This window comes from Gymnoscopelus microlampas (genome assembly GCF_963454915.1).
Source record: "Gymnoscopelus microlampas genome assembly, chromosome: 15".
Lineage (NCBI taxonomy): Eukaryota > Metazoa > Chordata > Actinopteri > Myctophiformes > Myctophidae > Gymnoscopelus > Gymnoscopelus microlampas.
In genome coordinates this window covers 11,171,796-11,187,043 of record NC_139952.1, presented here as the reverse complement: position 1 = coordinate 11,187,043, position 15,248 = coordinate 11,171,796, and the positions used below count along the sequence as shown (strand labels likewise).

At 44.0% G+C, this 15,248-nt stretch overlaps 1 protein-coding gene across 2 annotated transcripts in view; it reads right to left on the bottom strand.

Annotated features, from left to right (window-relative positions):
* Positions 1-758: 758 nt before the first annotated feature.
* The window catches only part of znf704 (zinc finger protein 704), a 99,323-nt gene continuing 84,833 nt past the window's right edge, over positions 759-15,248 (bottom strand). For both annotated transcript variants that reach the window (XM_084081345.1, XM_084081346.1), the window contains exons 6-9: positions 11,230-11,557; positions 6,101-6,223; positions 5,620-5,711; positions 759-4,198 (exon numbers count right to left, since the gene is read on the bottom strand). In XM_084081345.1, the coding sequence (XP_083937471.1) occupies positions 4,084-4,198; positions 5,620-5,711; positions 6,101-6,223; positions 11,230-11,557 (658 nt within the window). In that variant the 3' untranslated portion in view covers positions 759-4,083. The remainder of the gene's footprint in view (positions 4,199-5,619; positions 5,712-6,100; positions 6,224-11,229; positions 11,558-15,248) is intronic.

Sequence of the window (15,248 nt, the reverse complement as noted above, 5' to 3'; positions counted from 1 at the left end):
GACTGATTTTGGCCGATATTTGGTAAAAAAGTGCAACACATTTCTAAAATGTTGAGATTAGACTTAAGTCTCTATTTGAGAACATTTAACAACTTACTTCATTTAAACACTTGAGCCGTATTCAAACGTTGTTTTTAAATTGCCATCGGCTATTTTTGAAAATGTTTGACCAAGAATGTTACACCGAGACTGACATTCCCAAAGTGTCGGGACGGAAAAGTTCAAAGTGGCAAAATATCGGGACGCATCGGCTACGTAACTGCCGATACAGATGTTGTAAAAAATCTGCGATAAATCAGAGATATATCGGTCAGACTGATGTATCAGCCGGGCTCTAATCAAAACACAAATCATCTACATGAACACACAGAGAAAGACAGATATAACAAATACCAACGGTGGAGCAAAGATACATGAACGCAATAAAAAGCTGTGAGTTTCAGGTGCCATGGTAGTGATGCTGAGGTGGCTAGCTTCACCACTTGAACCCCAACCTCCGTATTGTGGGGAAGGCTTTCGCAGGAAAAATAGCCAAAATAGACTATTTTCGGCAAAAGCTTTCCCCACAGTTAACCCTTTAAGACCGAGAACACATCTGTGTCATTTTAAGATTTCTTTGGGCTATTCAAAAATAGCAGATATACAAGCTCATAGCGTGGCACAGAGTGCCGCGCTATGAGCTTGTAGATCTTCTATTTTTTGAAAAATCGTGAAAAGTTTTTTGAAAAAATAAAAATAAAATGATGTTGCTATAATCAGTGGCTTTCTAACTTTTTCATGTCAAGGACCCCCACAAGTTATATGAATTTTGGCCGCGGACCCCCCATCTCAAAATATTTTGTTCCAGGGACCACCAGAAGTTGTAACAGAGTTAAAAATGTTCGCTATGGAAAAATAGATATTCAAAGATCTGCACACATTTTCACGATTTTTCAAAAAAAATTGCAGATCTATATCTGCTATTTTTTGAATAGCCAAAGAAATCTTAAAATGACACAGATGCGTTCTCGGGGTTAACAGACAACAGAAAATACACTAGTACAGAGCCCTGTGGCCTGTGGGTCAACTGTATAGGGTTTAAGTGGTTCAGCAGTGGTGGAAAGTAACTAGGAACATTTACTCAAGTTCTGTAATTAAGAGTATTGAATTTTTTTGTTGATACTTTATACTTCTACTCCGCTACATCTCAGAGGCAAATACTGCACTTTTAACTCCACGACAATTACTGGAAAACTTCAGTTACTTTGCAGATTTTGATTACAAAACATAGATTAACCAATTAAGCACCATTTTATACTTCAGCTAGTTGAAAATAGCTGATGTAGCTTGTAGATCTGCCATGTTTCAAAAAGTAACACATTTCGAAAGATTCGAGTACTTTTACTTCGGTACTTTAAGCATATTTTGATGCCACTACTTTTGTACTTTTACTCTAGTAAGAATTTTGAATACAGGTCTTTCACTTACGTAACTTGTACTTGTAGTATTGCTACTTAAGTAAAACTTTTTGAGTACTTCTTCCACCACTAAGCTGGAGTGAGTTTATCGGCTGGTGTTGGTTCTGTGCACGCCATGTACTGAGAAGCGTCGTGGAAGCGTGCCAGAAATGACAAAAAAAAAAACATAAGCCTGACAGAAGGCACGGTCACGTATACACGTCAGAAGTGTTGTATAGACAACACATGCCGAGGCGTCAGAATGTGTCAGTAACCCATGTTGTCTTGTGGGAAGTGCCGTTTTGTTTCCCGGTTTGTAGTTCGTTTGTCTGACATTGGAATGGTTGGCTCACTGAAATGAAACTTCAACCAAAATAGCTGCCAAAATCGGGTTCAACTTCTCTCCTATGGGCTAAACGCCCGGTCAAAGTTCAACAATGTCGAACTCCAACTTCAGACGCGTCGCAAGCCACAGGTGTGGAACGGAACTTCTACCCCTTTGCTCGCTTGGAATGGAAGTGAATGCGAGGCTGGCCCGTCTGACGTGTATATGTGACCGTACCCTTATGCTTAGTTGTGCGCTGGCATCGTGCACCGACAGTAGCCGAACCAAAAGCTCAGTTTTAGCGTGTAGTTCGGCTAATTGTCGGAGCGCGAGCAAGCTAGCATAAACCAGGCAAAAGGGTCCGGGGTGCATGCACCAATGACAGAGATGATGCTCTTTTTCAACTTCAATACGCAAACCGTCTTGGTATAATGTTCTGTACATAGCTGAACAGCGACCCCCAGGGGTCAAGAGCAAGTGAATCTTCACTGAACATCAGCAAACCTAGTGGTCAAGAATGGTCATCACAGATAGGTCCAAATAGTAAAACCCACCCCACCTTTACAAATCCCACCCATGTCAGTAACACGTCCGTTAGCCTATCAGGAGGCCTGTTGCAAAAGTCAAGAGTGGAAGCTTTGCTTTGATCTTGCGCGCCAAAACATGCGGCGCCCTTCGAGTGACGGAGGAGCAAGCCGATTGGTTCATCCCCATCTACCTTGCCCCTCCACCACCCTGCCACACCGCTCGAACCCTCCCTTAGGGGCGGTGGAGGCGAAGGAGGAGTGGCCGAGGACTGATTTAGAAAAAAGGGGTAACGGTTGCCGTGGTGGTGGCCACAGGGCGTTAACAAGTGCCTCAATTTTGGTTTGGAACCAACCCCCATATCCCATGTTAGCTGGCCCATAGGATGGACCGATGGGGTAAATACAAAGTGAGTTTGTTTAGTCAGGTAAGTGTCAACGTTGGCTGAAGAGCGGGACGATCGATTGATCGATCGGTGTCTGTCTCTGTATGCTGCCGGCGATTTTACGGCCCGGCCCAAACCGCTTAGCTCCGTGTCTCCTGCGCCCGAGATGCTCACCTTTATCACTCGCGCACACACACACACACACACACACACACACACACACACACACACACACACACACTCTTACTTGACAGTTGGTAGGCAAACAAGAGTCCTTTTCGAATGCCAAGAAAAAAGTATATCAACAGTCGACATGGCACCTTACAAAAAAAGCAAAAAACAAGACTTTTTTTGGTTGGAAAGTTATGACGTGTTATGAAAGACCAGCTGTTGAAAATGCTGCCATGCTCAACCATAGCTTTAGCTGCTGGGTCTTTACTTTATTTAGAATCACATCCCTGATAAAAAAACAACTGACAGGATAGAAAAGTGGGATTAGAAAACAGCTCATCTTATCTGGTTCTTGGGTTGTGTATTTTTTTGCATTGATGATTTCATATGGATGTCTCTCTCTTCTTCCACCCTTTCAACTTTGTCATAGAACTCCATGGATGGAGAGGAAAAGTACAGAAGGTCAGGATAGTTGATCACTTGGTTGGCAATAGGAAAGAAAAAAATGTTCCAGATAAAACGAGAGATGAAGAGACCAAAGGGAAGAATTCCTTTGGTCCTTCCCCCAAATTTGTTTGTATGTTGTTTCTAGAATTAAAAAAGAAAGAAACTGAAAAAAGGTCATTCTTCTCTTAGATTAAAACAAGTTAGTTTTTCCCATTTTGGAAAGAAAATGGTACTTCTTCTGGTCCACTTTTTTAATTTTTGACTTGACGTTCCGTGGGAGAAAAAAAAACGTTCTTACAAAACATAGAAAGACGTATAAACACATAACCCAACATAGAAAAACGACAGAAAGTTCTGTGTGTGTCACTGCGGGTTCGCACCGTCTTTAGCTCCACTGGGGATTCCCCAGAGGAACAAAACATGGAGGGGTGACGTGGGAATGCAAGAAGATGGGGCCCAGCCAGCCAGCCGCCGCCGCCACCATTTTTGTTCATCCTACACTGCCTGGAGATGAATGGTGCATCCTCCGAGAATGTGCAAATGGACCCCGTAAGAGGTCCGTTTGCTTCCATTTGCACACGCTCGGAGTTACAAATCCGGTAAGGGTCCTGGTGATCCCTGAACCCCATGTTCATGGGAGTTAACAGGGTCAGGGTCGTGGGATGTGTGTGTGTGTGGGGGGTTGAGTTGGGGGGGGGGGGGGGGGGGGGTAGTGATCGTGTTGAGCTGAGCAGAATGAGCGGTCCCCCCCTCCCCTTGTATTCCTCTTGGTGACGAGCGGGCGGGTGGGCGTCTCAGTCGGTGAATCTCTGGCAGGCTTTCTTCCAGCGGCAGGCCGTGCACCACATGTCGCGGTTCTCCATCCCGTACACCTTCCGACACTTCTTCCCCTCGCCACGCACCTTCCGGCTGCGGAGAGGGAGAGAGACATAGACAGACGGACGAACCAGAATCAATCAAGTCAGGTTTAAGTAAAGAAATGTCACAAATATGCTATTGCCGTCGCCACCGGCCGTCACTTAAAGTGTCAATCCTGAAGATGGTCTTTTTTTATTTTGGTCACATCAGAACAGCAACGAACAGCTAAGGTCTTGCCTGTGCTAAATTTTTACTTTTTTTTTTATCATTTCTTGCATCAAAGGTGGGAATATTTCTATTTGATTCTATCTTTAATTTTCTTTTCCTTGAATCCATTTTGATTTAATATTTTTTTTGCTTTTATCCTGTAAAGCACTTGGAGTTTCCCAGGCGTATGAAAGGTGCCTGTAAATGAAGTTGCCTTTGCATGACGGCTAATTAGATGCGTGTGGAATACAGTCTAAATAAAACACTCTAAGTGCTCCCAGTTTAGTTGTTATAATGCGTAGCCTAGCCACTGTGCATGAGGTATTAATGCACAGTATAGCATTCATGGAATCTTTACCTATTTTTAGCGGCGCCAACCGCTCTACGTTTGACTTTGTCTGCGTGTCCGTCCGTATGTCCGTCCGTTTGTGTGAGCACGGGATGAGCACGGCAAAGAAGCAAACAGCTATAACTTCAGTTTGCAGCATGCCACCAAGTCCAAATTTGGTTTGTGGACTTAGACCACCAATAGGGACGAGCATGAATTGATGACGTTATCAAAGAGGGGTCCAGGGACCCCCAGCGCCCGTATGAGCACGGGATGAGCACGGGATTTTAAACAGCTATAACTCCAGTTTGCAGCATGCCACCAAGTCCACATTTGGTATGTGGACTTACACCACCAATAGGCACGAGCATGAATTGATGAAGTTATCAAAGAGGGGTCCAGGGACCCCCAGCGCCCGTATGAGCACGGGATGAGCACGGGATTTTAAACAGCTATAACTCCAGTTTGCAGCATGCCACCAAGTCCACATTTGGTATGTGGACTTAGACCACCAATAGGGACCAGCATGAATTGCTGAAGCCCCGCCCCCTCTGTCTTCCCATTGGCTGGCCTTCAAACAGCCATAACTCAAGTTCGCAGCATGCTATGGAGTACAAATTTTGTACATGGACTAAAGCCAGCAATAGGGACTAACTGTCATTACTTAAGTCCCGCCCCCTCTGTCTGCCCATTGGCTGGGCTTTAAACAGCCATCATTCCAGTTTGCAGCATGCTACCAAGTACAAATTTGTTAAGTGGACTCACACCACCAATAGGGACGAACTGAAATGTGTTAAGGCCCGCCCCAAAGGCACCGCTTCCTTCACACAGGGTGTGATTTTTTCCTCCACAATTTAGTCATGCCAATTGATTCCTCGCCAGCTACTTTACCACTGCGGCACTCGAGCGCCTCATGTTCAGTTTGATGTTACGGTACCTGAGAGCGCTGGTAGCTCTGGGAGGAGAGGACAGCACGGCGATGGTCTGGGCTCGCTGCTCACCGAAGCCCTGGCTCTTACTGGGAGAAACCTGAGGAACCAGTTCAAACAACACACAACTCAGCAAACCCATGCCTTGTTAGCAGCAACCCTCTTTGCATCTCGTCGCTGTCTCCACAATAAAACAGTTTTTTGTTTGTTTGTAAATCAACGCCCTACTTGACCATTCTACAGCACACACAACGGCATCAAAAGTAGCAGATCTATACAAGCTCGAAACGCGGCGCAAGCTTGTACTGTAGATCTGCTACTTTTGTCAATCGCGTGTGTGCGTGCATGCATGGGTGACTTTGTGTGTGTGAGAGAGAGAGAGTGTGTGTGAAATGTTTGCGCATGCATGCCTGCGTGTATACAGTATGTCTCTGTGTGCGTACATGTGATGTGTGCATGCATGCGTGCGTGTGTGTGTGTGTTCCTCACAGAGTTCCCGGTGAAGGTGACAGGTGGGGACTGCCATGAGATGCTGAAGGTGTTTCCGTTGGTGGGAGTGAAGCTGCCTGCCGAGTCCGTGTTGCTGGACGGGATGGACACTGGAGCTGTGGCCTGCAGGACATGGACCACACACTGTTACCACAAGCAGCTTTTTATACATTATGCTCTGTATGTGGGGGTTCGTCAACGTTTTTCAGTCCAATACAAGGACTCCTTAGCTCTCCTTAGTGTGTGTGTGTGTGTGTGTGTGTGTGTGTGTGTGTGTGTGTGTGTGTGTGTGTGTGTGTGTGTGTGTGTGTGTGCGTGCGTGTGTGTGTGTGCTTTAGAGAGAGAGAGTTGTGTATATATTGATCCTGATTTAGTTTGTATTGATTTTGTCTTATCTTGAGTGTGTGTGTGTGTGTGTGTGTGTGTGTGTGTGTGTGTGTGTGTGTGTGTGTGTGTGTGTGTGCACCCGAGCTGAGGTGTTCGAAAAGATAACAGCTGTTCATGCCTCTTACTAGTACATGAAACATACATTTTGATCTTGTGTGTGTGTGTGTGTGTGTGTGTGTATGCATGCGTGTGCGTCTATAGAATATAAACACATTTAACAGACTGTTGCTGTCTCCTGGTGTGTCTATAGTATGTGAACATGTTTAAGTGCCTGCCGCTGTGTGTGTGTGTGTGTGTGTGTGTGTGTGTGTGTGTGTGTGTGTGTGTGTGTGTGTGTGTGTGTGTGTGTGTGTGTGTGTGTGTGTGTGTGTGTGTGTGTGTGTGTGTGTGTGTGTGCGCGAGCGCGCGGTCAAGCGACACACCAACAGCTCATTGATCCTGAGCAGACATTGACCCACACTTTACCTGATTGACTGGGAGGGGACACAGAATGAGTCACCTGTGTGTGTGTGTGTGTGTGTGTGTGTGTGTGTGTGTGTGTGTGTGTGTGTGTGTGTGTGTGTGTGTGTGTGTGTGTGTGTGTGTGTGTGTGTGTGTGTGTGTGTGTGTGTGTGTGTGTGTGTGTGTGTGTGTGGGTGTGTGTACTGTAAGTAGGTGCTAGGTAAACTTCATTTATGAACTTAAGATGTACAAGGTGCTGTAAGATGAGCAAAACATTACAAAAAGAATAAGCATAAAAAAAACATTCCCACAAATCTATGAACATATATTTAAAGTGAACATTTGTAACTCGCAGGCCAAATACACATCATTTTGGGGGTCCTTGACATGAAAAGTTGGAGAACCACTGATATGGAAACACACAGGTTTTCAGAAACCTGACATTTTGTAGATGCGTGCTTTCTTGGATTCAATGGGATAAAGCAGGGCCAGACCGCGTATAGTGCTTTATAGGTGATTAAAAGGATTTTAAAAATCAATTCCACATTCGATAGGTAATCACTCAGCCTAGAGCGGCCTGGTTGGAGTCTGGCAGCAGCACTGTGGACCAGCTGGAGCCGAGACACAGATGAGCTACACGCAGGATGATAAAATGTGTGTGTGTGTACTTGTATAAGTACACTTTGTAACCCTATGCTATGTACACAGGGGTATGTTAATTTGACCCAAGACCGGGAACGCATTTGTGTCATTTTAGAGGTCTTTGGCTATTCAAAAATAGCAGATATACAAGCTCATAGAAGATAGCTAGTTTGGCTATTTTCAAAAAATTCCACAGCGGCTTTGTCAAGCGTCTATATGTCTAAACGTCTATACCAGAGGTTCTCAACCAGTCGTCCGGGGACCACCAGTGGTCCTTGAGGGGGTTCCAGGTGGTCCCCGGTTAAATGATGGAGAGTTGGTAACCAAATGGACCCTTATTAGATCTTTAACTCTTGAGAGTTAAATTATTGTTAAACATCTGCATTACTTAATTAAAGAATTGTTATTTTGGTCAGCATTTGCCTGTTATCTCTCCCATGGTACCAACATCAATACAGCATGGAATTGTGGACAAAATCGTATCCAACGATAACAAAACATTGCGGGTCTGAGAGGCTAAATCTCATCAAACGGTGGTTCCGTGGCTCAAATGACGAATAAATAATGGACCTTGATATGAGAAAGGTTGAAAACCACTGGTTTATACAAACACAATTGGCCCGTTTTTGGGGGAGAGGGAAGCCGGGTGGGGAGGGTGATAATTGTCACTGCATATACTCCTACGGGCTGGGGCGGCACCTGTCAGCAAGGAGTGTTGAGCGGGAGGAGTAGGACGAAGTCTCTAGTATACGTCCTCCCGGTGGGGTCTCCTCACTGCGTCAGTAGGATACAACATCGGTGATAACACACAGAAATGTGTGTGGGGAGGAATCAATTGGCATAACGACTAAATGAACGCATTCCCTGCCAGGTATTAATTAATTCATTATGTAGCAGGGTTTTTTAATGGAGGGTCTGATCTCTCCAGAGAAAAAAAAATTGGAACCGCGATCGTCGATTTTCTCCCGGTCGGCAGTTGTACAACAGCCGTTTTCACCCAAAAAATAGAAAACAAGGGATCCAGGGGACCTGGTACTGCCAGACCCCTAGTGGTTGAAATCTGAATGGCCGGGCTTCGCATGACGTGTGTCCCTTCTATGTCTCTTCTATGACGAAAGGGGGACAGACTTTTTTTGGCTGGGGCCGGGGGACAAAGTGACCATGCCCATGTATGGAGAAAACAGATACAAAGCCTCATGTAAGCCCGACCCCTTGGGTCTGGCAAAAAGAGAAAGGGGTCTTTTCTTCTAAAACAGATAAAGGAGCGGACGGGAGTGTCATTCTGTGGGAGGATGTCACATCTGTCCATTTCTTCTTTCGCGTCCTAGGATCATTCCTAACTTGCGTTTGAGCGCCCTCTTTTCTTTTGTTGAAAAAGACGGAGATCTCCGTCAATGGCGGTCAACGGGTGGATTTGAAATGACGGAGATCTCCGTCAATGGCAGGGAATGTGTTAAGTACATTTTGATATCAATACTTTTGTACTCAAGTAAATTCATAATTCCGGACTTTTACTTGTAGCAGAGTATTTCTACATTGCAGTATTTATACTTTTACTTAAGTAAAACATTTGAGTAGGCCTACTTTTTCCACCACTGCCTTTTAGTGGACAGTTTTTTTTCTCCATTGCTGTTGTTAGTCATGCATGGCTTCCAGTTCCCACCTGATGTTGTGTGGGAGTTCCGACAGCTCCAGACCGTACTGAATAACTGCCAGCTTGCATAATGTCTTCAGACTAGGACTTAAGTCTAAGATATAGAGGTCATCGGGTGGGCTCCATCCTCCCAAGAGGAGGATACGATTTCCCACCATGCAACAGCACTGACCATACATCAACGTAAAAGGCTTGAGCTCGACCTTCCTCCAGGCGAAGGTCTCGGTGTTTAATTTCCACAGATCCTTGAAGGTCCAGTACTCGAAATTCCAGTACTCGGTGCCGCCAAATATGTACAGCTCTCGATTGTAGGCAAAGGCAGCATGATACCTGAGTCCTTCTGGGGGAGGCTGTGCAGAAGGCGTGCTCAGCCAGCAGTTGGTCTCTGTGTCAAACACTCTGACGCTGGTTACGTCTCTGTACCCACAGCGCCCAAATACAAACATCTTTTTCCCGATGATGGTGGCAGAGTGACATGATGAAGCAGGTGGTAGAGCCTCTGGGTTAATTAAAGACCAGAGCATTGTGGTGGTGTCCAACCTGTAGATGTCATTAGTGGATCCAGTATCAACCCTCCATCCTCCATGTATATACATGACCTTCCCAGAGACACAGGCTGAGTGGTCTTGCCTCCCCACCGGAACTGTCCCAGAAATCTTGGGTTTGAACCATCTGTGATTGTCAACATCAAATGCATAAAGCACTCTGCAGTAAGGAGTCCCTCCTCCCCAGATGTACATAATATCTTCTATCAGCACAGCCCTGTGGCCTCCACGCATGGAGGGAACCGCTCCTCTACAATATGTCACTGGAGGCAACGTCATCCAGCGTAAACACACTGTGTTGAAGACGTGCACTTGAATCGGAGCCTTGTCATCGTCACGGTGACCTCCGAAGGCGTACACCTTGTGCTCAAACGCAACAGCAGAGTAGCTGTATCCCTCTGATGTTCTTCTCGGTTGTATCGTCCGTTGGACGATACAACGGAACATTTCTCACTTCGTAGATCGCGATCCAACTCTGTAACAGAATCCAGTCCTGCAGTCCTGCGCTCTAACCCTTCTAATGAGTCTCTGGCACAAATGTCACATAAAGTCTGTCCAATCCACAAAGCCGATGAGTTTGGTTGACCAATCAAGAAGCTGATAGAGATGATATCCCTAATATGGCTAATTGGAAATCTAAAATAGTGCATAAGTGGTTCATGCATGGAGCATAGATGTAGGCATGTGTGTACAACTCACACTTCAGGTAGGAAACGTACTACATTTTAGTTCAGAGGCTCTCAAAACTATTTGGGCTCAGCCTCCACAATCAAGATCCCTTAAGCCCCACCAACAGCAAATATTGTACTTTTACTCCACTACAATTATTTGAAAACATTAGTTACTAGTTTCTTTGTAGATTTAGATTACAAAACATACATTAACCACTTTAGCCCTATATACATTTGACAATAGCATTATCTACAAGCTCACAATGTGACGCATTGTCGCATTGTGAGCTTGTAGATCGGCTGTTTTCAAAAAGATTTTTAGACATTTTATACATTTGAAAACTTGGAAATGGGACATTCTGCATAATGAGTACTTTTACTTTTGGTACTTTTAAGTACATTTTGATACCAATACGTTTGTACTTTCACTCAAGTACATATCTTAATTCCAGACTTTTACTTGTATCAGAGTATTTCTACATTGCAGTTGAAGTGTTCTATAGGATATTTTCCTCGTCGCCCAAATGTAGTGTTCTATATTTAGAACACTAATATACAAACACTAGGAGACAGAACTGCCTCGTACTCTCTTTGCTCGTCAGCTTTTAATAATCAGGTAACACCTGTGTGCATTTAATCACATACACCTGTGTCCTACATCCTGGTATATGATCCAAATACAATAAGGGGCACTGGACACTATAGCAGTATTGATACTTTTACTTGAGTAAAACATTTTAGTACTTTTTCCACCACTGTGTGTGTGCGTGCGTGCGTGCGTGTTCTGACCTGGTAGGCGTGGTCCGCGTGGATGAGGTAGAGGGCGCTGGGAGCAGAGCGGGACAGCGGCGTGCCTCCATTGGTGGTGGTGACGCGCGTCTCCCCCACGTCTCCCGCGGCCGCCTGGGACTTCGAGGGAGCGGAGGACTGAGAAAGGGAGGCGGGAGGAGCAGGAGGCGCGGCGGAAAGAGGAGGCGCAGGGCAGGAGGAGGAGAGGACGGAAGGGGAGACGGGGGACAGGCTGCTGAGGCCGTCGGCCACCGAGTCCGTGTTGAGTTTGATCTCCGCGTAGTAGAAGTCCTCCTCGCCGTCGCTCGACTCGGAGTCACAGTTGCGCCTGGACGCAACACGGGAGACAAGAGAGCAGTGGGTTGGAAAAAAGTACTCACATTTCTTACTTGAGTAAAAGTATCCATACTGCAATGTAGAAGTACTGTGTTACAAGTGAAAGTCCGGAATTCAAAATTGACTTTACAAGTACAAAAGTATTGGCATCAAAAATTACTTAAAGTACCAAAAGTAAAAGTGCTATTTTGTTTGAAAATAGCAGATCTTCAAGCTGACAACGCGTCGCAGTGCGACGCGTTGTGAGCTTGTAGATGTGCTAATTTCAAATAGCCTAGGTATAAAATAGGGCTAAAGTGGTTAATGTATGTTTTATAATGTAATAATTTATAGGGATGTCCGATTTTATCGGCCTCCCGATATTATCGGCCGATATTAGCATAAAAATTGATATCGGGAAAATATCGGTATCGGTTTTTGAAAAAAAAAAAAAACATTTTTTTTTTTTTTTTTTTTTTTTTTTGGCTTTATAAATAAGTTACAGGAGTTCTTACTGTATATGGTGTGTGTGATATGACATTTGAGCTTACCCTAATCACAATAATCCCCGCATATATCGGTATCGGTTGATATCGGTATCGGTAATTAAGAGTTGGACAATATCGGTATATCGGTTATCGGTAAAAAAGCCAATATCGGACAACCCTAATAATTTATATCTGCAAAGTAACTAAAGTTTTCAAATAATTGTAGTGGAGTAAGAGAAGATTTATACATCAGTAAATCAGCAGTGATTCTAAACCATTTTAATTTCAAGGACCCCCAGTTTGACATGCATTAGGCTACGAACCCCCATGTAATGGCACTTCTATTTCTGGGACGCCAATTTATATTGTAAAATCAATGTTCATTTAACTCTGAGAGTGTACAAATGGAACCAAATGGACCCTAACGGGTCCATTTATACACTTTCTGAGTTACAGACCCATAAGACTCCATTTGGTTCCTAACTATCCATCATTTAGCTGGGGACCCCCTTCAACTCCGTCAAGGACCCCTGCGGGTCCCCGGACCTCACTTTGAGAACCAATGCATTAGGCCACGGTGTTTTAGCTAATTATTGCACCGTGAGTCACAGTTACGCTTAATTGCATCATGGGATAAAGATAGGGGAAAGGATGGTAATCTCGATCGATCAATCAATCAATTAATCAATCAAGAAGAAGGGGAGGATGGAGGCAAAGAAGGTAGAAAGGAATGGAGGAAGGAAGGAAGGAAGGAACAATGAACCGGAGAGAATAAAATAGATAGCAGCTCAACGATCAGTCCATCACAATAGAGGTATCAAAAAGGTCTTAAAAGTCTCTAAATTGCACTGTCATCTGGACCCCCCCAAAAAATAAAAAAAGTATATATATATTCAAAGATTAGATTTTTTTTTTTTTTTTTTCAAAAATAGCTGATCTACAAACTCATACCACGGCACAAAGTGACGTGCTATTTAACGGGTTTAGCACCGCATATCTGGAACAAACTGCAGGTCTGCTGCCACTCTTAGTTCTTTTTAAATCAGAGCTAAAACATTTGTTTGCCGCGGCCTTTCATTGATTCATTTTTTTCCTTCATTTTATTCTTCTGCATTGTTTTATGTTTGCTTCTTTTGTTATTATTGCATTCTAATGTCCTTTCATAATGCGTTTTCTTTGCTTAATGTTTTGTGTAAAGCGCATTGAATTGCCTTGTTGTTGAAATGCGCTAAACAAATAAACTTGCCTTGCCTAAAGGGGCGTTTTAACTTGCCACTGTCACCAAATGCTTGCTCAGGGGGAAATGGTGGGCTTCTGCTCTATATGAACATAAAGTTCATTGTGAATTGGGCACTATAATAAAATTTAAGGACCCCAAATATATATTGATGTAAAACAGAAAAAAAACATAATTTCCGTACCCGGCCCTCAGCGTAGCGGAGATAAATATGTGATACATTAAAGAAATGAAACAGAGAGAGCGAGAGACGAAAGGAAGCAGCAAACAAAAGCAAATATGGTAAATAGGTGTCGTTTCTTCCCAATCCAATCCTCATGGCCTGAAGGCAAGAGTCTATTAAATCATAGGGTGTATATCACAGCTGCTCGGTGTGCGTCTGCATGTTATGAGCTCCATGCTTATATAAGCCATCACTTACATAGACAGGCCAGTATTATACCTATCAACTTTACTGCTCTCGTGTGCTCGGAAAACACCATCATCCGACTACAACTTTCACTGTAATTTCACTTTTGAAGTAAAGGCCAAAGCCTTATTGTTCCCAGAGGGTGTCACTATAACAGGAGTGCGATGTAGGACATGATTTAGATCTGCGATAGATGGAAAGAAGGAAATCAAGAAGGAATTAGCAACCGAATGAGTTTGGTGACCCGTGCACTGAGGCCTTGTTTATACTTTGTCATATCATTGCTTTTTGCTTTTACATTTTTATCCCACGATTTTGTAACCCATGTAATCCTGGGCACTACCTTCCCTCTGCCAACCTAGAGAGGCCAGGGCCGAGCTCATGCCTCCTTCAATGCATGAGAGCCAACTGAACCTTCTTGTCACCTGACAGGGGGGAGTTTCCCTGGTTGAACGTAGCGCGTGGAAGGAACACGTTATTCCAACCAGTTCCCTTCCCCTCCATCAGGTGCCGTTTTTTTCTCCATCAGGTACTGCGTGTTTTTGTGAGGGTACCTACCCTAGGGAACACGGGAACTTTGAATACACATAACTACTATCATACTACAGCGTCACACACAAGCATCAAAAGTAGCAGATCTACAAGCTGGAAACGCGACACGACGCATTCCGTGCTTGTAGGCCTACTGTAGTTCTGCTACTTCTGCTATTATTCAATTTGAAAAGTAACAGTCTTGGACATATGAGGTTTCCACCCGACAGAGACGATATGATGGTGCTACGTGAACATAGCTGATCTACAAGGTTACACAACAACAAGACAAGTCCACGATGACAAGACAAGATCTTGTAGATCAGCTATATTTGCTTTTTTTTATATCCATTAAGAACGGGAACGCATAGTGTTATTTTAAGATTTCTTTGGCTATTCAAAAATAGCAGATTTACAAGCTATGGTTTATGAGCTTTAAAACATTGGTTCTCAAAGTGGGGTCCGGGGACCCCCAGGGGTCCTTGGGGGGGTTCCAGGGGGTCCCCAGCAAAATGTGTTAATATAGCATCACAATCATTTTAACCACTTTAACCTTTTTATACTTTGGCTATTCAAAAATAGCAGATATACAAGCTAATAGCGTGGCACCGAGTGCCGCGCTATGAGCTTGTAGATCTGCTATTTTTGAAAATGTGTGCAAACCTTTGAATATATATTTTTAAAGCGAACATTTGTTTAGCTCAAATCTGTGCTTCTGGGGGTCCCTGGAACAAAATATGTTGAGATGAGGGTCCTTGACATGAAAAAGTTTGAGAGCCACTGCTTTTAAAACATATATGCTCAAAGATTTGTAGAACAATTCCACGATTTAAAAAAGAAATTGCAGATCTACAAGCTCATAGCTTGTACATCTGCTATTTTTGAATAGCCACAGGAATCTTAATGGATTAATGAGCTGCCTCTGTGTGCCAGGCAGTCAACCCTCAACCCTCAATCTAAACGTTCCTATAAAAACAATCGCAAACATATAAAAACAAGCAAATATGCTGTTATGGAAAAGCTACTTGTGATGCACTTT